This window comes from Pipistrellus hanaki, assembly GCF_964339955.1.
Source record: "Pipistrellus hanaki genome assembly, chromosome: 2".
NCBI lineage: Eukaryota > Metazoa > Chordata > Mammalia > Chiroptera > Vespertilionidae > Pipistrellus > Pipistrellus hanaki.
The window spans coordinates 93272430-93298294 of NC_140504.1; the positions used below are offsets into that span (position 1 = coordinate 93272430).

The 25865-nt window shown below is 39.7% G+C and overlaps 2 protein-coding genes and 1 pseudogene across 3 annotated transcripts in view; all 3 read left to right on the top strand.

Moving 5' to 3' along the window:
- The window catches only part of P2RY13 (purinergic receptor P2Y13), a 403762-nt gene that overhangs the window by 241229 nt on the left and 136668 nt on the right, over positions 1 to 25865 (top strand). The gene's annotated exons all lie outside the window — the stretch shown is intronic.
- On the top strand, positions 5494 to 5993 carry LOC311616238 (ubiquitin-conjugating enzyme E2 W-like; annotated as a pseudogene). The gene has a single exon. The product of its transcript is annotated as a ubiquitin-conjugating enzyme E2 W-like (transcript).
- The window catches only part of IGSF10 (immunoglobulin superfamily member 10), a gene marked incomplete at its 5' end in the record, with an annotated part of 28761 nt that continues 19496 nt past the window's right edge, over positions 16601 to 25865 (top strand). The window contains 2 exons of the mRNA XM_084875883.1: positions 16601 to 16794; positions 18884 to 19013. Coding sequence (XP_084732009.1) covers positions 16601 to 16794; positions 18884 to 19013 — 324 coding nt within the window. The remainder of the gene's footprint in view (positions 16795 to 18883; positions 19014 to 25865) is intronic.

Consider the following 25865-nt stretch of genomic DNA (forward strand, 5'->3'; position numbering starts at 1 on the left):
ATATGTCTCATTGATTTTAGAGAAAGAGGAAGGGGTAAAGAGAAAAACATTTATGTGAAAGAGAAATATCAATTGGTTGCTTCCAGTGTGCACCATGACCAGGGGTAGAACCTGCAATGTAAGTATGTTCCCTGACTCAAAATTGAACCCATAACTTTTTTGGTGTATGGATGAAAGACACTCCAACCAACTGAGCCACCCAGCCAGAGCTTCTTTTGTGTGTTTTGCTATTAGCCAGAGGCTGTGGTCAGGTCAGCTCTTATTACAGTAGTGGTAGGTTGCATTTTTATTCAAAAGATCCTGCCCCTCCATTTGAAGTGGCCCTCTTCATGGGAGGACTATACACTGATGCTTCCTTGAAATCAGGCATGGCCCTGTGACTTCTCTTGATCAATGATATCTTAACAGAAATGACATGGACAGAACCTTTAAGAGGCAATTCAGGAACCTTTAAGAGGCAATTCAGTGATCTCTTAATCGCTGCCATGATTCTGACAACAATCATGATAGGAACTGCTCCTTAAGGTTGAGTACCGGAGTAAAGATGACACAGTGTATACCTGCAAATGTGTGATGAACAGTAATGTTAGGGAGAAAGAACTCTTTATTATAACTCACTAAGCTTTGGAGTCATTTGTTATCATTGCTTTTCTGAGTCTTGATTTCTTTCCCTGTGAAATGGGATAATAACACCTGTTTGGAAGAATAACCTAAGAAAATGATTTTTAAGAGCTGTTCACGATGGCATGAGCTATACCTGGTAGTTATTATTAGCTACTCTTGTGTTGAAACTTATCTTCACCTAAACAAGTAATCAGATATATCCAAACTTTCTTATTTCTAAGATGGACTGCCATCCCCATGTAAAATTTGGCAGCAAAAAAAAAAAAAAAATTGCTATTCAAAATAATAATGGCGAAATAAATTGGTCCATTTTTCAAACATTAAAAACTATGATATATCATGCAGTACGTTTAATGCTTGGAACACACACACACACACACACACACACACACTGAATCTTTTTACCTAAAGGACAGATAATATGGTGGACTCATTAAACTTTGATGATAATTTAAAACTTTGCAGTTACAATATATTACCATCTACTGGGATGATTCTAATAATATAGGTACTATTTCTAAGTAGATACCTGGTTGTGTCTGCTACAAGGAATAAATAAAGTTATTTAGTAATTAATAGTGCCATTGATGTTAAATGTTTTTAAGTGATCATTTCAAAAAGAAAATCTAGTTCTACCACCACATGTTATTTACACTACAAACTTCTCCCATTTAAATTAGAAAGGTTTAACTTTGGTCTAATCCAAATCTAAGGATACCAAGTCCTCACCACTAAATTAATGAATTGATTATAATTTATTATATGTTACATGGTAGTGGGCATACTCATCATCAAATTCTTAGATGGACATTTCTAAGAACTTGTTGGAAATAAAATTCAGGGACTGCATTTTATTTTTTTGCAGCCCAGACACATTATGAGTGCATTTCCATCCCATCAGAAACCATAACACTTGGAGCAAATGGGCCCTGAAAGCCACCATGTGAGTTGAACCAACTGGGTGCAATGTGAGGAGGAAAGAGCATCGCCATTGAGACTTGGGGATCATTGTACAAATTCCATTTCTATGGCTAAAAGACCAAAAAAGTATTCATTAAAATAAAAATGCTAATCAAGAATCTACTACGAACCCAGCACCCTGGTTTGTAGAGAGCTTGTAGAAAGTGCCACAGACATTGAAGGTACATTCTCTGGTCTCAGAGAACTCAGTAAAGAGCTCTCTGAGCAAAAACTCGATTGTAAACATCCGCCGTTATTACTGAGAACTGTTATTACTGAGAACTGTGGGAGGAAGGGAAATGGCTTCACTGCGCCCTGGAAAGATTTCCTGTGCAATGCCACGTTTTCTATCACAGAAACCAAAACACCAAGTTCCCTGCCAGTCTAAACTGATGTCACTAAATTAAGTATTTGAAATGTGTGCTTTTGCTCAAATCCCTGTCAGCATTACCTTTTAGGAAAAGATCCACTGCAGCCGCCAGCAAGCTTTTAAAAATAAAATAAAATGAAGGAATTGTTTTGGGTTTAATGGTTTTGCTGCCAGTTTTTTTTTTTTTTCTACAAGATTAATAATTCAAGTTAAATACATAGCCAAAAAAATTGTGTGCTTTCTCTTATTTGAACAAATGTTTAACTAATTACCTGCAGATGTGCTGGAAGACCTGTAGAAGACAAAAATTCACTTACTCACTACCACTTTAAATGTACATGCATTCTACGGCTCCCTTTTGCATATTAAGAAATTTAAAAAGTAAACATTTGACTTTAAAAAATATCCAAATAAAGCCCTCCTCAAACAAATGCAACGTGAACCAAAGTGTCCATTTTAGCAACCATTCCTGAAACAATATTAGGCTCTATTGAGTGAAACTGAGCTGCCAAATTTGAAATCATCAGGATATTCAGGTCAAAGTAGACTTTCTGAATATACAGAAAGGCAATAGTTGTAAAGAACACGTCTCTATCTAAAGAGAGGGGATTGTTAGGACTTGCATCAGGAGGTTGACAGTGGCTATCTTTAAAGGGGGAGGGGGTTGGATTCTGGATTATTTTAATTTTTTTTATGTTTCTGTTTTATAAAATTTCAGTGAGCTTGCATTGCTTTTAAGATCAGGAAAATAGATATGAATTTAAATTATAAAAAAGAATTCGATATTTGTGGGGAAAGTTTTATTTCATTTGCCACAGCAATGAACTCCTCATTTTACTTCTGAAATGGCTTTTAGCTCTTTTTCTACTAAAAACTAAAATGTATTTGAATTTTTAATTTGGCTGCTTAGTCTGATAGCTTCATCTGTAGAATATGCCCCATATATTATATGATTAATAGTGCTTGACTTAAGAGCTACTGACAAGAGCTGTTTGACCTTCAAATAAGCCCTATCTTATTGGAAGCATGCATACAAGACAACAAGGAATTTGTTCTCTCCTTCAGGGTAAAGATGACTTCTAGAAGGGCCATATATTTAAAGTATTCCGTAAGGTCTTTCCTATTATGGTATCATATAGGTTTTAACATGTGCATCAGATTAAAACTTAATCATAGGTTGATATTGGCCTGTGACATTATAGATGTAAGCAATATGGTAATTGGTAGTCCTACTCAGCCAGTGTAGATGTAGGAGGAAGTGGGGGAAGATAGAGAGATAGAGATAGAGAGATATAGATGATAGATATAGATATAGATATAAATATAGATACAGATATAGATATGTAGATATATCATACACATAATATTTTGTCTAAATAGAGTTTATCATTTTCAGGGGGAATATATTATTTGGTGCTTAAGTATCCAGTTTGTGAGCAATCCACAATCCACAGCTATGTTCCCCTTTTCCTCTTCGGGCTAGATGCCTTTTGGCCATTTTGCTCCTTGGGAATATTTCCCCCTATTGTCCCCAAAAAGGGTGAATTTTAAATTAGTCATTTGGCCTGCTTTCTATTAGCCTTAGGGAAGGTCTGCTGGGAAAAACAGTGAGAATTAAATTTGTGGCTTATTTGTCAGTCTCAATGATTTTTTTTTTACTTTACTTCTAGAATTGCCATGAATAATGTAAAATTAAATGCCATCATTTCTAAGCTTGACTTTTTTTATTGAATATGTCATAAATATACATTGATATTTATAGTAGAGCATATTCATAGTCATAACAAGTTTGGGTTCAAAGGTTCCTGTTTGGTTTTTACACAGCCGTTTTTGTGCTGTTTTTGTTTCCTAGCTGATCTGTGCAATATAAGAGTATATTCAGGATTTGGTACTTTTTGAGCACAGAAAGTTTTCCATTTCAATCAAAACTTTTAAATTGCAGAGGCAGCAATTTGGGGGTGACGTACTAAATCTGTTATGCTCAGAGAATAAGCTTTATTTGAAACAAACAAACAAACAAAACAAGAACATTTAGATATGTTATAAATTGTGATGAAAACTTTGAATGTCATTTCTATTTTCCAAACAAACATCACAACATGCACTGGTAGTTTTCTTACATCTGGTAGTAAGTATTGTCAGACCAGGAGGATGTCCTACCTCAACAGGCACACACTCAGTGCGCACTCAGTCGATTCTTCCTATGCTTCTCAAAAAGCACAGTATTGAATTACAAAAAGTACTAAGCCTTTCCTGGAAAACTGCTGAAAACCATGTGGAATATTTTACCCTACAATGTGGTTGTGATTTAATGGCACTGTCTTTAAAAAAGACAGTTAAACAAACCCTGCTCATTGTCTTGTTTTACCAGCAAATCCTGGCACACATGTTTTACAGAGGCATAATGGAATTCATTACCACTGAGGGGCAAGAAAGTTGTCATGAAAGTCAGCTGCACTTTGGGTTGAATCAATGAGCAAAAAGTAAACTTTTCAGTATTTTTTTATACTAAAGGATAAATAACTCTTGAGTATAGTCAAATGTAAATAAGTCAAGACCTGATTAATAAATCTGAACCAAAATAAAGAGAAGTTACCCTGAATCATAAATATATTATTTGCTCATAAAACCATCCCAAATTTTCTATAAATAAATTGAAAACCTGCCACTAAATAATGCAGAGAGGAGTCAAGATATATGGGGTAGGTAGCTTAGCTTTTACAGGTGTTATGGTGTAGGCACAAAGGGAGTGGTAAAATCAAGGGTAACTACTTAAGGTTTCTACTTAAGCAACTATGTAGATAGTGGGGTGCCATTTACTAAGTGGGAGGAACATGATTTGGGAGACAAGAGTGATGAAATGAAAAATTCAGTTTGGATATGTAAAGAAAGTCTTTAGATGTTTAAGTAGCAATATCAAATGATTAGTTTAACATGTGTCCCTGTGGGAGAGACATAGGACGGAGATTTAAGTTTGTTAACTGTAAGCAGTAATTGAGGCTATCTCTCAGGAAAGGGGTAGGTAGACCAGAGAAGAACATGTAGGACAAATCCTTGTGTAACTCAAACAATTTAGAGGTTCAAGAGATATCTTGTGATGTTGACCTGTTACACATCACATTACTGTCTTTGCATTTAGAGCTTATATTATACTAAATCGCTCTCTTATTAGTTCTAGTAACTTTTGGAGTCTGTTGTATTTTCTATGTAGGTAATCATAGTGTCTGAAAAAAGATAAGCATTTTCTGATGGTTATATTAATCACTTCCTTCTACGTTTTCTTATCTTATTGAAGACACTAGCAGCTGTAGGACAATAATTTGGAAGGTTGTCTAAAGCTTCACTATTGAATATAAGTGTTATAGCTATTTGGAAGATACATTCTTTTTTTAGGTTAAAAAGTTCTCTTCTATTTCCAGTTTGATAAGTATCTTTTATTGTTTTGTTTTTTAAAACTTTTAAGATTAAAGTAGAACACAGAAAAAAAAATGGCACTGTGGGTAGTCTGCTAATGGCTCCTGAAGATATGTTCAGGTTCCATCATGACGTCAGTGCAGAAACAACTGCAGGAAGAACTGTTGGCTTTGCAAAATGACTCACCTCCTGGGATAACTTTAAATAAAAGGAGTGTTCAAAGTCCAGTTACACAATGGATTGTAGACATGGAAGCTGCACCAGGTACCTTATGTGAAGGGAAATTTTTCAACTTCTATTTAACTTTAGTAGTCAATATCCTTTGACTCTCCTCGGATCAAGTTTACTGGTGAAAATATTCCCGTTCATCCTCATGTTTATAGCAATAGTCATGTCTGTTCATTCATTCTAACAGAAGACTGGTCCCCAGCGCTCTCAGTTCAGTCAATTTGTCTTAGCATTATTAGCATGCTTTTCACCTGCAAAGAAAAGAGAAGACCATCAGATAATTCTTTTTTTATGAACATGTAACAAGAATCAAAAGAAAAGAAAATGATGGTATCATGATGATACTTGTTGATGCCACTATTATCAGCCTCCTAACAGAAGATAGTTCTACTGAGAAAATGAGCACTTTGATCATTGTTTTTGAACTTTAACCTTTGACTGGAAGTGACCGATAGGCAATGAAGACTCTACTTCCTTTTACTGCATTTTTACTCGTGTGCATTCTGGGCTCATGTTGATCGCTCATTCAGTCCAAGCAACTGACATGTTTTTATTAGTCATAAAGTATTAATGCATGGAAATGTCAGAAATTCAAATTTTAATGATTATGAATAAAGTTTTATTAGAGCATGGCCATACTCATTCATTTACATATTGTCTATGGTTGCTTTCACCACAGTGACAGGATTAAGTACTTGTGATAGAGGACCCTGTGGCTCACAAAGCCTGACACATTCACTATCTGGCCCTCTGCAGAAAGTTTGTAGACTCTGCTAGAAAACCGTAAACCAACCACTACATTGCAGTTCTCAGAGGGCATGAATTAGTAGTAACACCTCTACCAGGGGAATGAAAAAACAAAGTAACTCTTCTGTGATGATTGGTGGTCTGAGGAAAACATAAATCTTTGTTCCTTTATAATTTCCTAACACATCTATATCTTTTTCTAAGAGAAGAATGTCTAATATATCTCTACAACCATGTTCAGGGACTTAAAATAATCTAATCTAATAATAGAGAAATATGCAAATTTGTCTGTTACAGTTTCAGTCATGACCAGATCAGCCGGCTGTGACCCTGCCCTCTGCTCAGGCAGCTGCAAGGACCAGGGTAGGATAGGATACCAAGGCACAGGAATGGAAAAGGGAAGGAAACTGCACTCAGAAGGGGGTAGCGACTGGAGCGGGGCGGAGCAGGTGCATCAAGTGAGGGGCGGGGTGCAGGCAGCACAGAGCAGGGAGACCCACCCAGACGTGGGAGGAGGGCAGTGGTGGCCATTGGCGGGGAGGCACCCAAGGTCAGGGATGGAGTGGAGGATGGTCAGAGGCCTTCTGGGCGGAAGCGCTCCTGCTTTGTGGCAGCAGCACCGGGGTTGCACCGCCTTGGCCACTCTCTCTGGGCTGGGCCTCCTGGGCAAAAAATGGGAGCAGGACAGGAGTGGGGAGGCAGGGAAAGGGGGCGGCGAACACCTGGCCAGGGCTGAGCCCTGGGCTGGGGGGGTAAATGCTCCCCCACCCCCACCCTGCAATGGAAGCTTTAAGAAGGGAAGGAGGGAGGGAAGAACTTTATAAAGGAGTCAGTAGAGAGCAGAGGTAAAGAAGGAAAGGATGTGTGAGTGAACTGTAGAAGTTATAATGAAAACCAAGTATATTGGGGGCAGATTTTAAAAGTAGGAGTCAGAAAAGAAAAAAAGAAAAATTATAGTGAATAATTAGGCAGGTAGATAGATATTAAAACAGTGGAAATAAGTAGAGAAGGATGTGGATGAAAGAGAAAGAGGAAGTGAAGAAAAGTTTTAAAGGGGAGCCAGTAGAGATTAAAAGGAAAATGGGAAGAAGGAAGAAATGGGGGAGGGAGCAAAGCAGGTCCAAGGGAGGAAGTGAAGAAAAAAATTAAGGTGGGAAGGAAGGAAAAGGGTAGGAGCACAGGGGTAAAGATAAAGGAAAGTAGGAATGTGAGGAGGGAGGGAGGGTAGGAGAAAGATGGGAAGAAGGATGATGGAACAGAAGTAGGAAATAAGGAGGAATGAAAAGTTTATAACTGATGAGTCAGTAGGAAAAAGTGTAACATAAAGGAGAGAGAAAAATTATGTGAGAGGGAGAAGCCAATAAGGAATTCAAATACAACTGTGTGTGAAGGGGATAAGATTACAAAATAAAAAGTTAATAGGGATGACCAGGCCGGAATGGGAGGGCAATTATGGGGATCAGGCAGGCATGCAGAGTGATTAAGGCAGGCAGGCAGGTGAGTGGTTAGGAGCCAGAGGTCCTGGATAGTGGCAGGATTGGGTCTAAACTGGCAGTTGGACATCCCCCAAGGGCTCCCAGATTGGAGAGAGTGCAGGTTGGGCTAAGGGAACCCAACCCCCCATGCACAAATTTCATGCACCAGGCCTCTAGTAAGAAATAAAAGGGGAGGAAATATATATATATATATATATATATATATATATATATTTATATATATATATATATATATGTGTGTGTGTGTGTATTTTTGTGTGTGTGTGTGTGCATTATGATGTAGCTAAACCAAGTCCTAAGAAATCAGACACCACATTCCTAAGAAATCCTTATTCTAACTGTACTTAATTCTGTAATGTGCTTGAAAATGCATTATATATGTACATATATTTCATATACATGTGCTTGTGCATTTAATATATAGTTTTCATGGAATAACAAGGCTTTGTTACTTTTTAATTTTTTTTCTACTACCAGAGTAGCTAGATTTAAAATATTATTGAATTTTGGTGTAAGAGAAGAAGGAGCAAGGTTTAATAAAATACAGAATTAAGGTATCATATGTCAAGGATGTGATTCTCTAGACATTACCCCACCTAAAATTCCTACCACATATGTCAGGACAACAAAAGCATCCTACTCCAAAACTTAGTACCTCAGAATATACCAGTGATATGAAAAGCTTCATATTGTGGCCAATAGCCTTACCAGACACTATGTATGTTCCACCCATAATTACAGTTTTGGATATTTTCACTCCTCTTCCCTGGCTGGCATCAAAAACCACTTCAAAATTATTTCTTCTCTAAAATCAACTTCTAGGGTGGTTAGTGAGATTGACTATAGTGCACTGAAGTCCTCCCACATGCTTATAGCTCTAGCCCCACTCTGAATACTCTTGAATTTCTACCTACATTGTGTCAGCACTTTTCACACATACGAATTCATCTTTGAATAGCCTCTGAAACTTCATCTCAAAGAAACTGGAGGTGTTGCTAAATCCCTTGAATGTGTCTTTTACCCATGTTTTAAAAATCATCATGCTTTCTGCAAATGTTCACAGTCATGGCCTTGGATACAGTCAATACTTGTTATAAAAGCAACATGTAACACAATGACCAGAGTTTGATATTAAAGTCCAGACACCTATCTCTAATCTCTGACAATTATGGCTACTTGGTCATTGTCATGCTGCTTCTGTCTTGGCCTTCTCTTGTATCTGCATCTACGTGGGTTCTCACTTTTATCTGTTCCATCCCTGGTTTTCCCAAGATCCCTGGAAGTCACCAACCATCATTCCTCTCTTATTCTCTATATATGTTCTGAGAAGTTCTGATTGCTAAATGCCTTTTTATATCTAACATCTTTCTTTATCCTTGTAACTACTACCTTAATTTGTCACCTTGGGGCTGGACTATGCAATTGGCTCCCATGAATATTTTCTAGTTCCCATAATCTGGAGTCCATGGACCCATAAGAAGACCATACATTGGCTTCAAATCATCTATAAGTCTTCCAAAATTGTGCCCATTCCTGGTGTTTCAAATAGCTAAAGGGTTAGAGGCCTGGAATGCTAGTTGTTCATTGATATATAAGTGTCTGAGGGCCATCAGTTTGATTTTGGTTGGCTGAGATACAATTATAATGGAGCAGGGTTGATAGTGACTAATTTCTTTCTGCCTTCTTTCTCTTTAGTATTGCCTTCAGGGCACTCACCACTTGCTCTAGTAGGCTGTAACTTCATAAAGGGGTGGTAGCATTTCCAACTACTTCACTGCAGTTGGGATGACTGACAACTTATTTAATTAATTGATCAATTAGTGTGAAAAGTATGGGGCTTGAAGTTAGTAATGCGTGTATCTGATTTTAAAAGATATGTAACAATTTTGAAATATGTTTATTGTTGACATGCATATGAATTTGTAAATCCATGGTTTGTTATACTTGCCAGGTGATACATGATTTGTAAATGCTTGGGTTTATTTTGTTGGTGTTAAATGATCTGATTGGGGGTTTAGATAAAAAGTGGCATGGTTTCTGTGTTAAAGATGAGGATTAAGAAGTATGTAAACATCAGAAAGGGTAATACCAATGTCAGTGACATAGAAATGAGGGAAGAAATTCCATGGTGATGTAAAAGGTAAAGGAGATGTCTCTTTATTGTCATGCTTACTAGAAAAAATATCAAACCTGTGAATTTACTGATATTTTTATTTAGGAAAAGACTTAGTAAAAAATGAGAGAGAAATGATTTAAAGAAAAATATCAGGGAAACTGCAGTGAGAAGTAATTAAAATGGCAAGCCATGCTGAAGTTGTAGGGGAATAATCAGAGTCCAGATTAACCCCAAATGTCCATGCCCAACTGCAATATCTTGGCAAGTCCTATGACTCATCAAGCTCAGCCTCTTTCTCTATAAAATAGCTATTGTTATTGAATTTGATATATTCTTATAAACATTAAATAAGGCCACATTCAAACATGAAAGTGATTTGTAAACCATAAGAATCTGTAGAAATAAATTGCATTGTTAAGTATGGTTAGAAAGGAAATGGTCATACTTTCATCCTTCATATGCTCTGCACCCTTCAAATTTTACAACAGTGTAAATGTAAACAGAGGCTGGAGAATATAGGGAGTAAGAGCAGGGGCTTTATGGTTTTAAATTAATTCAATATTGTATTCTGGCTCTGAATTATTTAACGTCTTTTATTCTCAGCAGTATCACCTGAAAAATGGGTATAATTTTAGTACCTATCTCAGAACAATATTTCTCAAAACTAAGCAACACATATACAACCTTTGGCACATATATGTACCAACAATAAAAGCAATTATAGACATTACAAGAGGCCCGATGCATGAAATTTGTGCAGGGAGCAGCCTGGCCTGCACCTTCTCCAATCCAGGACCCCTCAGGGGATGTCCAACTGCCGGTTTAGAGGCAATTAGGCTGGCAGGGTAGGGCAGTTAGGAGCGATCAGGCCTAAGCCAGCAGTCAGACATCCCTCTTGCATTTTTGGACTGCTGGCTCCTAACTGCTCACCTGCCTGCCTGTCTGCCTGATTGCCCCTAATTACCTCTGCCTGCTGGCCTGATCACCCACAACTGCCCTCCACTGCTGGCCTGATCGCCCCTAACCACCTCTATTTCAGCCCCACAACTGTGGCTTTGTCCGGAAGATGTCCAGTCTAACTAGCATATTACCTTTTTGCTAATATAGATTATAATTAAATAGGACAAACTGAACTAGAGTTCACAAATTGCCTCCCAAATTTCTTGTAATTCTGGCAAATTAAATGAAAAGTAGGAAATACATGGAGAACTCTAGCACAAAGTAGTTTTAGAAATTCTCATAGAAAAATCTTAAAACAAGTGAACATTCCTAACAAGAGTTCTTTTTGAAATAACAGCAAAAAATGACCCCAGTATCAATCCTGGGAACATGAGTATAACATGTCATAGTCTTCTTTCTGTGATTTATTGTAGCAGGAGTCTGAGATCCAGACCTCAGTTAGAAATTGGCTAAAGAATATGAAGCCATGAAGTTGGTAGCCAAAGAGCTTTAAAAGAAAAGGCCCACAATATGTCATATTTCCAAAATAAGCATCCAAGTTTGGATATCACATGTAAATCTTTGACTTAAAACCATGTCAGCTCTGCAGAGCTAAAGAGCATGTTCTTATCACACATGTTCTAGAGTTACTTGTTACTCTGAGTGTCTGATTCTATAATTCTACCTTGGTACCCAACATCCTTATTACTATTGTAACTAATCACTTGGATTCCTAGCCACTGGATAGGAGACATTCCCAATGTTTGGCCAAATGAAGCATCCACAGCTCTGGGTTAAGTGCTCAGTCTGTGATTTCAGACCATCTGGGTTTAAATCCACTTTGACTCTCTACCTACAAGTTTCAGAGCCCTGGCGGAATCCCAGACACATAGTCACTTACCTTTATGTGCCTCACCTGTAAATGGCTTTCTGGTGGTGCCATAAAATTTCAATTAGCTGGCATTTGTAAAATGCTTATAATAGTACTAGAAGCCCAGTACACGAAACTGAGTGCAAGCCATGAGCCGCTGCCAAAAGCTGCCCCTTCCTGCTTGTTAATACACAACCTTCCCCTCTCCCCCCACCCAAACCCACCCCTGCAATTTCTGATTTAGTGGGTCTGGGACAGAGCCAGAGAATTTGTATTTTTAACAAAGTTCAGGGTGATACTGATGTTGCTGGTCCCAGGACCACCCCTTGCAGACCACTGCCCTAAAACATTTGTTTTAAATTCTCGCCAAAAGCTTAACTGCAGTACAACTAGAGAGAGTTAAAGGTCATTTTAATTACTTTAATTAAGTGTTATGAGTCAAAATACGGTGAGCCCTGTCTGCAATTGCACCGGGACAGAGTGGCTGGAGGCAATTCTGGAGGCTGTCTTCCTGGACGGTGGGGGTGGAGATGAGGCCTGGAAACGCTACCCAAACAAAATCAATAGCATTTGTATCCAGTTCTCTGATCAACACTTCACAAGAGAGGTTTCTCCAATTGGCCAAACAGAAAAATCTAAACTGCAGAAAGAACTTCAAGAAAGTTAGAAAGAACTTACAAACTCAACAGCAAAAAAACAAACAACCCAATTAGACATTTTTGCAAAGAGGACATAAAGATATCCAATAGATATATGAAAAGATGCTCAACATAATGAGATGTCACTTCACATCTGCCAGAATGACCATCATCAAAAAATCAGCAAACAACAGTGCTGGTGAGGATGTGGAGAAAAGGGAACCCTCATGCACTGTTGGTGGGAATGCAGACTGGTGCAGCCACTGTGGAGAACAGTATGGCGTTTCCTCAGAAAATTAAAAATTGAACTGCCTTATTGACCCAGCAACTCCACTTCTGAGAATATATTCCAAGAAATCTGAAACACTAATTTGAAAAAAATATATGGATCCCTATGTTCATTATAGCATTATTTACAACAGTCAAGACTTGGAAGCAGCCCAAATGTCCATCAGTAAATGAGTGGATAAAAAAGCTGTGGTACCTATACACCATGAAATACTAGCTTGGCCATCAGAAAGAAGGAACTCTTACCCTTTGCAACAGCATAGATGGACCTGGAGTATATTATGCTAAGTGAAATAATCATAGTCATAGATAATATAGTGATGACTGGAGAGAAAGGGGGTGGGGAGAAGTAGAAGAGGGTAAAGGGGGGATAAATGGTCATGGAAGGAGACGTGATTTGAGGTGTTGAACACATAATACAATATACAGACGATGTACTATAGAACTATACAGCCGAAACTTACATAATTTTATTAACCGATGTCACCCCAATAAATTCAACTTTAAATAAAAAAGAACTTCAGGGAGCCACAGATCCAAGGACAGTCTGTGGAGATTAAAGCAAATCCTGAACCCAAAAGACCCCTCTGTCAACATGTGGAGGAAAACAAGGTGGGTGTGCCGCGCCCCCTCTGAGAGCCCTGCCACAAGCCAGGCAGACCTGGGGAAATCCCGGGAATTGGACTTGAGAGGGAGATGCGGTGGCGGCAAGCACGAACCGCGATCTCAGAAATATTCATCACTCATTATTCACCCCTGCGCCAAGGAGCCTTGGCGGAGTCTGCAGACAAATCAGCCAGAGCACCCCTCCAGCCCGCCTCTTTCCCTCCCGGGAAGGTCCCTGCGACCCAGGCAGCGGGCGCACACGGCGGACAGCGCGCCTTCCGGTGCCCGGTGCCCGGTGCGGAGGTGAGAGGCTCGGCCACTCCTTTCCGGGAAGGCGACAGGTCTGCGAGGGTCTGGGCGTGGGGATGCACGGAGTGTGCTGCCCCTGGGGTGGGAGCTGTGAGGGTCGGTGGGGAAGGGAAGAAGCACTGAAGACTGAGGAGGATTAAAGAAAAGTGGGCAGAGTCACTTTTTCAAGTGACTGATGCCCTGCAAAAGGCACGCTTTGAGGAAAGATTCATCAGTAGGTGGAAACCCTTATTGCTTCACAGATGACAGGTTTATAAAAAAAAAAGTGAATTAAGAAGAGACTTCTGGGACCTAGGGGTAAAATGGAGTGATAGAATTAGTTATATTTTAAGTGGCAGCTTTAAGGAGAATTAAAGCACACAGTGCTGAGGGAGGAGCAAGGACTTTCAAAAAGCACTTCCCCTGCCTTTTGTTTCTGTAACAAGTTATCCTCGGAAGCGGTGCAGACTCTGAAGTGCAGGAGCGCCTGCAGGTCCGTCCAGAGCGTTGCTCCTGAGCTGCCAGCCAGAAAGTTGAAGCCACTCTTCACTTGGGACCAAACCTCCCTCAGGTTTGGACACAATTCTCCATTTCCCGCGAAGATTTTCTGTCAACGCCTGTGACAGGAGAGGATTCAGGACCAGAAAAGAAGACTCAGGTACTGTCCAATTCAGTTTCATTACCTACATCGTCAGGTTGAAGTTTGTGGGTCCACAAGCCATGTTCTCTTAGGATTTTGAGTCTTTTTGAAGTAGCTTGTATGTGAACACACCCACTTCTGTTTTCTTGCCTCCTGCCGTTCCTTCCTGTGTTCATCTAAGGAAAAGAAGATGGAAATGTCTCCAATAAGAAACAGTTGCTTATCAGTATTATAACCAGATGGTCCCAGTGACAAAAGTGGTGGTGATATTAGTCCTACATTAAATTTTAATTTGGGTTTCATTCTACTGATTCCATTATCTTTACATCTATAGGAAGATAAAGTAAGGTAACATCCACGTTGTTTCTTGCATAGTTTATGGCTAAAGGATATTTGCTGGTAGAATCCAAAAGAAATAATTCTATTCTAAGGAATGCTGATATTTTAAAATGAGAAGATCACATTTCTTAGAAAAGCATTAAAAAGATTTTATTGCAATCCTCGATGTTTTGAATTTCAGGAGAAAATAAGGTTTGGATTCTTGGGCTGGCCCACATGTGGGTAACAGATAACATTTTCCAACGAGCTGAGCATGTTTCTTCCCTGGTGATGCTCCCCCACTCCACGGCTTACATGCGGAGGAGAATGGACCACGGAAATAGCAGAGGGGTGTTCTAAGCAGAGCAAAAGCAGACAGCATCATGCCTTCGGGGCCAGCATGGCCACCGCAGTGCCTGGGCCAGCCTCACGCCCACCCAGCCAGCCGCTATTGCTTATGGTCATTATTTGGCAATGTGCAATGTGCCTTTTTTAGCAAGGTTTAAGGACACATTAGAAATAGATTTATTTACCGTTCCAGTGGATTATTACATGTTATAAAAATGTTCTTGAGGGAGGCTTAATAAAGTGAAAATACAATACAAGATGGGGCAAAAGTAGGTTTACTGTTGTTCATATAGAAAATAGTACAATAATTAATAAATGAGAATGCAAGAATAAACTTTATTTCACATATGCACAACTGTAAAACTACTTTTGCTCCAACTTTATTATACATTTAATGATAAAAATGTTACAAAATTTAGTTTGATACACACACATACATGGGAACATACACACAATCCTATATAATAACAGTGTAATATGCAAATAGACCAAAAGGCAGAACAACTGAACAACCAATCAAAGCATAATATGCTAAGGCTGCTCAACAGCTCACTATGATGTGCACTGACCACCAGGGGGCAGATTCTCTGACTGGTAAGTTAGCTTGCTGCTAGGGTCCCACCAATCAGGACTGAGCTAGATGGGCTGGACATGCTCTGGAGCCCTCCGATGGTCCCTCCCTGGCCTGATCGTGCACCAGTGAGGGCGCCAGACACAGGGCTCATGGCTGGCAAGCACTGCTGCTGCAGTATGAGCCTCTCCCGATTGGGACTGATTGGGCTCAAGCCCGCAGCAGGCACAGTGGGGCTGGGATGAGCAGGAGCGGCAGGTAGGAGCAGTAGGTGACATTGGACTGCAGGTTTCAGCCCAATATTCCAACCACCCTGAGCACGAATTCATGCACTGGGCCACTAGTATATATACAAGGCTGGAGGGTATTCAGCAAAATGTTAATGATTATATTTGGGTGGTGGGAATATAAGTAATAAAAAAATTTTTTTTATCTTAACCCAGGGATATTTTTCCATTAATTTTTAGAGAGAGTGGAAGAGAGTGGGAGAGATAGAGAGAAATATCAATGTGAAAGAGACACATTGATTGTTTACATCCCACATGCACCCCAAGATCGAGCCTGCAAGCAAGGTACCTATTCTTGACCAGAATTGAACCCAAGACCCTTCAGTCCTCGGGCTGATGTTCTATCTATTGAGCCAAACCAGCCAGCGCAGTAATTTTAATTTAAATTTTTTTTTTTTTTACTTCTTTATAGCTTCCAAATGTTCTATCAAACTCATGTATTAGTTTTATGACCAGATTTTAAAGTTAGTCCAAAAAGCTAATATAGAAACAGGAAACTAAGCCTTATGTACTTCAGTTGTCACAATATCTTTAGTCTGGTGTTAATTTTCTTTTTTCAGTGCATCCCTAATTAATAGGGGTTGCTGCATTTTTGAACAACGGAAAGCTACAAAGGAATTTTCACAGCTGTAAAACCCACATGATCACAAGGCTCCATGGGAGGCTCCACATGATCACAAGGCTCTAAGTGGCTTTTGGACAGACTGAGTTTCACCGTAACAGCTGCAAACAGAACTGGCCACTTAGGACCCTTCAGGAAGTCCTCTGAGGGTACCACAGCCCCTTTGTGTGATTGTATGGGGCCTTTGCTCAAACCATAGTTACAACTCCGAGCTGTGCTGTTTTTCAGAATGAAAGTGAAAGGCAGAGGAATCACCTGCTTGCTGGTTCCCTTCGCCGTGATCTGCCTGGTGGCCACGCCCGGGGGCAGCGCCTGTCCTCGCCGCTGTGCCTGCTATTTGCCCACGGAGGTGCACTGCACGTTTCGGTACCTGACCGTCATCCCAGACAGCATCCCGCCCAATGTGGAACGTATCAACTTAGGGTGTGTGGGGGCCCTCGTCCTGTCCCCTTCTCAAGGAGGGATTGTCCCCCAGGACTTTGGGAGATTAACCACAATTGTAATAATAATATTTCTCTTCTGAAATGATTGCTTGAGGATTCTAAGTTTGCTAGGCCAATAAGGAAATTTAACTCGTAAGCTTTTATTAGGAGGAAGTTCTAGAGCCTGAAGTGACTCTTGGTAGGTTTAAAGGCCCATGGCTATAGAAAAGCTTCATTTTAGCTACATTTGTGCTAGAAAATAATATTGCTCTTGTTAAGAATTAGGGTTATGACCTGACGAATCTCAGAGGGAAGATGGAGGTGGGTGGGGAGAGGTTAATGGAAGAACATATATGCACATGTGCATGAGCCATGGACACAGACAGTAGTGTGGTGAAGGCCAGGGGTGCAGTGGAGGGGTCAGTGGAGGAAAAAAAAAGGGGGGGGGGACACTATAATACTTTCAACAGTAAAGATAAATAATAAAAATAGAATTAGGGTTATAATATATCAGTAAGAGATAACAGGACAGCTAGGAGTGTCCTATATATAAAAGATATGTGTGAAACATAGGTTAGATCCTTTTTTGAAGGCCTTTGGGTTTTTTTCTATACAAGCTGATTTATTTCAAATGCTTTTAAAAATCCATACCTAATTACATCTACCAAAAGGTGGCTATAATTTTAAAATCCATAAACAGCTAAATGAAAATATGTGTACTCATACTTAATATAATTTATTTGACATTAGTGAGCATCTACTGTGTGCCAAACACAATGGATGGTACCAGGCATTCAATGAACAAAATATATATTTACTCCTAAAAGCCATAGATTTTTTTTGGGGGGTGGGGGGTATTTTTAATAGTTTGCTGATTTTTAGAGAGAGAAAGAGAGAGAGAGAAACATTAATGTGAGAGCTCAACCTCCATTGGCTGCCTCCTGCATGCCTGTTACCAGGGATCAAGCCCACTACCTGGGCATGTGCTCTGACCAGGATTCAAATCAACAACCTTTTGGTTGGACCGTGTTCAACTGAGCCAGGGCTAGAAACTATAGTTAAAGGGAGAAGACAGATGTACATTTAGTATAACTTAATAAGAACCATAATACAGCAAAGGGATTTAGGAGCAATCACTGACAATAATAGCTGCCATTAATTGTATGCTTTCTATACCCAGGCATTGAGCTAAGCACTCTTCCTGTATTCATTCATTTAATCTTTTTTGTAAAGTTTATAAAGTGCCATTCTTTTTTAAAAATATGTTTTTATTGATTTCAGAGAGGGAGAGGGAGAGAGATACATCAATGATGAGAAAATTATTAGTCAGCTGCCTCTTTCATGCCCTACACTGGATAGAACCCATTACCCTATCATGTGCCTGACAGGAAATCAAAACTGTGACTTCCTACTTCATAGGTCAACACTCAACCACTAAGCCACACAGGCTAGGCTCATTTAATATTCCTAACCACTTTGGAGTAGGTCCTACTATTTGCATTTTACAAATGAGCAGACTGAGGCACAGAAAGATTACTGATTTTATTCAGGGATGCTCTTGAATTCATAAGGATACCAACTCCCTGAGTTCATAATCACAACCAAACCATTTGGCTTCAGAGCCCAGGTTTCTTAGTAACTACTTTATAATGGTGAATTCCACCTGGAAGAGTGAGGGGAACATGTGGTAAAAGAATGTGCTGGGGGGCGGGGAGAGGTGTCTTAAAAGTGTTCATAAAGGGGTGGGAGGTGAGTTATGGCATTCCAACCTGAAGGAGCAGCATACACCTAGAGGTTTGAAATTAAAAGGAATGTGGCATGTTCCGGGAATATGAATAAGGTGATTGTAACTGCAAGGGTTGGTAGAGGGTAGACCTTCTGTGGCATCTGATGAATTTCAATATTTCAAGCACTGTGTTATCTTCTTAGAGCACCAGTGCTACAAGAGAGGCGTGTGTGTGTGTGTGTGTGTGTGTGTGTGTGTGTGTTAGTGTGTGTGTGCACGTGCATGCATATGTTGGCTCTTGCTTTGACATTTGAACTTGAGTTGACAGGCTTAGCTTATGCCTAGAATGCCATTTGTATTTCAGGTACAACAGCTTGGTCAGACTGACAGAAACAGATTTTTCTGGCCTGAATAAGCTGGAGTTACTGATGCTGCACAGCAATGGTATTCACACAATCCCGGATAAGACCTTCTCAGATTTGCAGTCCTTGCAGGTGAGACCAGGTGGGAAAGGGGCAGGTTAGAGAGGTAAGATGTTCCTCCAAAAACTGCCTGTTCCTACTGCATTCCAAAACCAACATTCTGTAAATTAGAAGTAGACATCATAAGAGAATGTCAAAGTGCATTGGCCTGCCCTGGTTACCTGAGCCTCGGGCAGCCCTGGGCGGATGGGCAAGCCACTATCCGAGGCTTGCCTGTGCCTTGGTCTGGCCCTTGGCAGCTGGGGGGCTGAGGGGAATGGGGGACTCCCGAGGCAGGCATGTGGAGTGGCCGGGCTGGGTTTGGGGCTGAGGGGACTGGGCACTGCTATCTTGTGGCTGTGTATGCTACCATATTTGAGAACCTGGCAGTCAATTAATATATTCCCTCGTTATTGGTTGTAGGCACCGCCATCTTTGAGAATGAGGTAGTCAATTAGCATATTCCCTCCTTATTGGCTGTGTGTGCCACCATCTTTGCAACAGCATGAAGGTCAATTAGCATATTCCCCCTTTATGAGATAGGATATGTGTTCAGAGGACTATATTGCATACATATGCTTCATTAAGTTCTCCAACATATATACTAGCCACCAGGTCTTGAACAGATATTGAGGGCCACTGAGTTTGAGCTTATGCTTCCAATTTAGTTTGTATTTGCTTATTAGGGAACTTGATATTCCAGAAAAGTACCCTCAACAAAAATGATGTCCAATCAGGAAAAATTATGAGAAACCATTGTTTTTACTAGCTTTTTTTTTGTAGAGAAAATATGTTTAATAATTGGAGAAGAAATTGAAGAATTCCCACACACAATTGACCTATTCAAAAATTATTTAATTCAAAATCAGTTAAAAATCAATTTACTCATAATAACCAAAAAATAAAAAACTCCCCAAATGTTTATAAACTGATAGATGGATAAACAAATATGTTACATGTATGTAATGAAATACTATTCAGCAATAAAAAGAAATGAAGGGCTGATGGATGGTAAACATGCATGGGTCTTAAAAATATCAGGCAAATTCAAAATAAAAGCTAGACACAAAAGACCACATGTTGTTGATCCCATTTATTTTATATTGTTTTTCTTTATTATTATTTTTTTAAACTTTCTTGTTGAAATCATTACATATGGCCCCCTTTTTCTCCCATTCACCCCTTTCAGCCTGTCCCCACCTCCTACACCAGGTCTTTATCCCCCTATTGTCTGTGTCCATGACTTATGCATATATATTGTACATACAAGTTCTTTGTTTGGTCTCTTTCCACCCATGCTCCATCCCCTACCTTCCCTCTGAGATTACAGATACACAGTCTGCTCCACTCATCTATGTCTCTAGATCTATTTTGTTCACCAGTTTATTTTGTTTATTATATTCACTTATGAATGATACTTGTCTTTCTCTGACTGGTTTATTTCACTTAGCATGATACTCTCCAGGCTCCTCCAGGCTGTCTCCAAGGGTAAGAGATCCTTATTTTTTTATTGCTACAGTAGAGGCCCAGTGCATGAAAACTTGTGCACTCAATGTGGGGGAGTCCCCTCAGCCTGGCCTGTGCCCTCTCGCAGTCCGGGACCTCTGAGGGGTGTCCACCTGCCAGCTTAGACCCGTTCTGTGCCCTCTTGCAACCCGGGAGCCCTTGGTAGGGAACAGGCCTAAGTTGATAGTTGAACATCCTTAGTGCTGCCGTGGAAGCAGGAGAGAAAGTGCACTGACCACCAGGGGGTAGCTCCTGAGTTTCCCCAACCCAGAATTGGGGGTGCACCTTGAGGTTCCCCATCAAGCCCTGTTGGGTAGGGAGCACAGCCTGAGGTCCCCTCTCAAGCCCAGCCAGGCAGTGGGGCACGGCCTGGGGTCCCCTGTCAAGCCTTGCCAGGTAGAGGGTGCAGTCTGAGGTTCCCCGGCCTGGTGCCAGGGTGGGGGTCACAGCCTGAGGTCCCCTGTCAAGCCCCACCTGGTGGGGGCATGGCCTGAGGTCCCTTAGCCTGGTACTGGGGTGGAGGGAGCAGCCTGGGGTCTCCTAGCCCAGCACCAGGACAGAAAGTGCACCTAGAGGTCCCCCATCAAGCCCCTTCAGTTCCCTGGCCTGGCACCAGGGCAGGGGGTACAGCCTGAGGTACCCAACCTGATGCCAGGGCAGGGGTGTGGGTTAGGTCCCCTGTCAAGCCCCATGGGAGGAGGGTATAGCCTTAAAACCCTGCTGATTGCTCATTAAGGCTTCTTATGGGAACTTGGCCTCAGCTGTGGTGCAGCCATCTTTGCTTTTGTATCCACTCATCTACTAATGGGCACATGGGCCATTTTCAGATCTTAGCTATTGTAAATTGAACTGCTATGAATATAGGGGTACATACATTCTTTCTTAGGATATATTTCCAGAAGCGAGTCAAATGGCAGTTCCATATTTAATTTTTTAAGGAAACTCTATACTGTTTTCCATAATGGCTACACCAGTCTACATTCCAACCAGCAATGTACTAGGGTTCCCTTTTATCCACAACCTCCCCAGCACTTACCATTTCTGATTTGTTGATGGTACCCATTCTAACAGGTGTGAAGTAATACCTCATTGTCATTTTAACTTGCATCTTTCTGATGATCAGTGACTGAGCATTTTTCATGTTTCCTGGCCATCTGTATGTCCACTTTGAAGAAGTATCTACTTAGATCTTTTGTCCTTTTTTAAATTGGATTGTTTGTCTTTCTTTTTGTTAAGTTGTATGAATTCCTTATATATTTTGGATATTAACCTTTTATCAGATGTGTCATTGTCAAATATGTTCTCCCTTTTCATTTTGTTGATGGTCTCTTTTGCTGTACAGAAGCTTTTTATTTTGATGTAGTCCCATTTGTTTATTTACTCCTTAGTTTTCTTTGCCCTAGGACAGTGGTTGACAAACTCATTAGTCAACAGAGCCAAATATCAACAGTACAATGATTGAAATTTCTTTTGAGAGCCAAATTTTTTAAACTTAAACTTCTTCTAATGCCACTTCTTCAAAATAAACTCACTCAGGCCGTGGTATTTTGTGCAAGAGCCACACTCAAGGGGCCAAAGAGCTGCATGTGGCTTGTGAGCTGCAGTTTGCCGACCATGGCCCTAGGAAATGTTTGGTAAACATATTACTACCAGAGATTTTGCTGCCTATGGTTTCTTCTAGGTTTTTATGGTTTCACATCTTCACATCTTGCATGTAAGTCTTTTATCCATTTTGAGTTTATTCTTATGTATGGTGTAAGTTGGTGATCTGGTTTCATTTTTTTTTTTTTTTTTTTTTTTTTTTTTTTGCATTTACTTGTCCAATTTTCCAATGCCATTTATTTAAGAGACCATTTTGACTCCATTGTATGTTCTTGCCTCCTTTGTTAAATATTGATTAAGCATAATGGCTTAGGTTGATTTCTGGGGTTTCTTTTCTGTCCCATCGGAGTATTTGTCTGTGAAATATGCTGTTGGTATTTTAATGGGGATTGCATTTAACCTGTAGATTGCTTTGGGTAGTTTGGACATATTGATGATGTTGATTCTACCAATCCATAAATGCAATATATTTTTCAACTTTTTTAAATCTTCCTCTATCTTTTTCCTCAACGTTTGTAGTTTTCCAAGTATAAGTCCTTTATTTTTTTGGTTAAGTTTATTTATAGGTTAGTTAATTTTTTAAAATACATATATATATTATTGATTTTTTACAGAGAGGAAGGGAAAGGAATAGAAAAATAGGAACATCAATGAGAGAGAAACATCAACCAGCTGCCTCCTGCACATCCCCCAGCAGGGATGTGCCCACAACCAATGTACATTCCCTTGACCCTGGGAACCTTCAGTCCGCAGGCCGATGCTTCATCCACTAAGCCAAACCATTTTTGGCATGTTAATTTTGTTGTTGTTATGGTAAATGGGATTATTTGTTGGGTTTCTCTTTATGAGAATTCACTATTGGTGTATAAAAATTCCATAGATTTCTCTGTTTCAATTTGTATCCTGCTACACTGCCAAACTCCTTTAGTAAATCTAACAGTGATTTGGTGGAGTCTTTAGGGTTTTCTATGTACAATATCATTTTATCTGTGAATAATGAGAATTTTGCTCCCTACTTTCCAATTTGGATGCTTTTATGTTTGTTTGTTTGTTTTTGTTTGTTTGTTTGTTTTCTTGTCTGATTGCTTTGGCTAGCATTTCCATTACTATTTATATAACAAAAGCCTAAGTGACTGTTATGGCAGAACGACCAGAATGACCGGTCACTATGATACACACTGACCACCAGGGGGAAGATGCTCAATGTAGGAGCCATCCCCTGGTGGTCAGTGCACTCCCACAGGGGGAGCGCCGCTCAGCCAGAAGCCAGGCTCATAGCTGGCAAGCACAGTGGTGGTGGTGGGAGCCTCTTCTGACTCTGCAGCAGCACTAAGGAGCAGCGAGCTGAGTGATAAGGAGCAGGGGGCAGGTGGGCGGTAAGGAGTGAGGGGTCCTGGACTGCAAGAGGGCGCAGGCTGGGCTGAGGACACTCCCCTTCCAGTGCATGAATTTCATGCAGCGGGGCTTTAGTGCTGAATAAGAGTGGTGAAGGCAGACATTCCTGTCTTATTCCTGTTCTTAGGAGAAATGGTTTTAGTTTTTGCCCATTGAGTATAACGTTGGCTGTCACATATGGCATTTATTATGTTGAATTATGATACCTCTATTCATTCTTTGTTGAGAGTTTTTATCAAAAATGAGGTTGAATTTTGTTGGATGCTTTTTTTTGGTCTATTGATATGATCATGTAATTTTTGTATTTCAATTTGTTTATGTGACATATCATGTTTATTGTTTTGTGAATATTATATCCACCTTGCATTCCTGGAATAAATCCTACTTGGTCATGGTGTATGATCTTTTTACAATATTTCTGGATCTGATTTGCTAATATTTTGTTGAAGATTTTCACATCTATATTCATCAGGATATTAGCCTGCAATTCTCTTTCTTTGTAGTGTCTATATGGTTTTGGAATAAGGGTAATGTTGGTTTCATAAAAAGAGATTGGAAATGTTCCTTCCTCTTGGATTTAAAAAATAATAATTTAACGAGGATAGGTGCTAGTTCTTCTTTGAATGCTTGGTAAAACTCTTCTGTGAGACCATGTGAACTAGGGTTTTTGTTTGCTGGGAGTTTTTTATTTTATTTTATTACTGCTTTAATTTCCTCAATTGTTAGTGGCCTGTTCGTGTTTTCTGATTCTTCCTGATTCAGTTTTGGAAGATTGTATTTTTCTAGGAATTTCATCCCATTTCATCCAGGTTGTCCAACTTGTTGGCATATAGTTGTTCATAGTATTTTCTTATAATCCTTTGTGTTGTTACTTCACCACTTTCATTTCTGATTTTAATTATTTGGGTCCTCTCTCTTTGTATCTTGATGAGTCTGGCTCAAAATTTATCAATCTTCTTTATCTTTTCAAAGAACAAGCTCTTGGTTTCATTGATCTTTTGTATTGTTTTTTATTTTTTTTAATCTCCAAGTCAGTTATTTCTGCTCTAATCTTTATTATTTCCTTCTTTTTACTTACTCTAGGTTTTTCTTGTTTTCTTTCCAATTCTTTTGATCCTATTTTTTTTTTTAAAATGTTGACACCAAGCAAATACAAAGAAACAAAGTAAATTAGTGGTTTACTATGGCAAGGAGGATGCACAAAATGACTTCTAAAGAGAATCAATTTTTACTTCGGGCTGATGAAAATTTTCTAAAATTATATAATGGAGATGTTTCTATAACTCTGTGATTATACGAAAAGCCAGAGAATTTTATGGCATAGTGAATCATGTATCCCATGATTTATAGGAAGAGATCTTTCAAAGAATATATAAGCATATATGCTTAGTCCATGGACACAGAGGCCTGGGGGCAATGGGACAGGATGAAGGGAGGCAAAGGTAGGCAGAGGAAGAGGAAATGGGGGACATGTGTAATAGTCAACAATACAAAATAATAATACTAAAAATAAAAACTAATTAAAAAGAAAGCCATTATAAATGTGAGAAATAAAATCAATATATTTATGAAAAATTCAGATTCAAGAAATCTTAAATTTACATGAAATATCAAGCTACTTTTCAAAATCTGAACATGGAAGTTTTCAATTATATGCAAAAGTAGCATAAGAAAATGAACCCAGTGTAGCATCATCAAGTTTTAACAGTTTTCAACACATATAGATGGTTTTCCCTATATCTTCACATGAGTGAAGATATCTTTTCCATTTCATTGCATTGTTTGTACAAAATACATGATATCATAATTTCTCATCTGCAAATACTTCAATATATATCTCAAGGCTAAGGAATCTTTTAAAAATAACCACAATATTATTGTTATATATGTTTTATTGTGTTTTTTAATATTTATTATTGATAATATTACAGATGTCCCTTTGTTTCTTGTGTGTGTTTTTTTCCACATTGACCCTCTCCTCTCCCCACCACCCCTCACATGCTATGACCACTCCATTGTCTGTGTCCATGGGTTAGGCATATCCTATATAATAAAAGGTAATATGCAAATAGACAGAACGGCAGAAAAACCAAACAATCAATCAAATCGTAATATGCTAATGATATGCTAAGGCTGCTCAACAGCTCACTATGATGTGCACTGACCATCAGGGGGCAGATGCTCCAACTGGTAGGTTAGCTTGCTGCTGGGGTCAGGACTGAGGGAGATAGGCCAGACATACCCTGAGGCCCTCCTGCAGCCCTGCCCCAGCCCAATTGTGCACCAGTGGGGTCCCTCAGCCTGGCTTGCACCCTCTCATAATCCTGGACTCCCTCAGGGGATGTTGGAGAGCTGGTTTCAGCCAGATCCTGCAGGCCACTC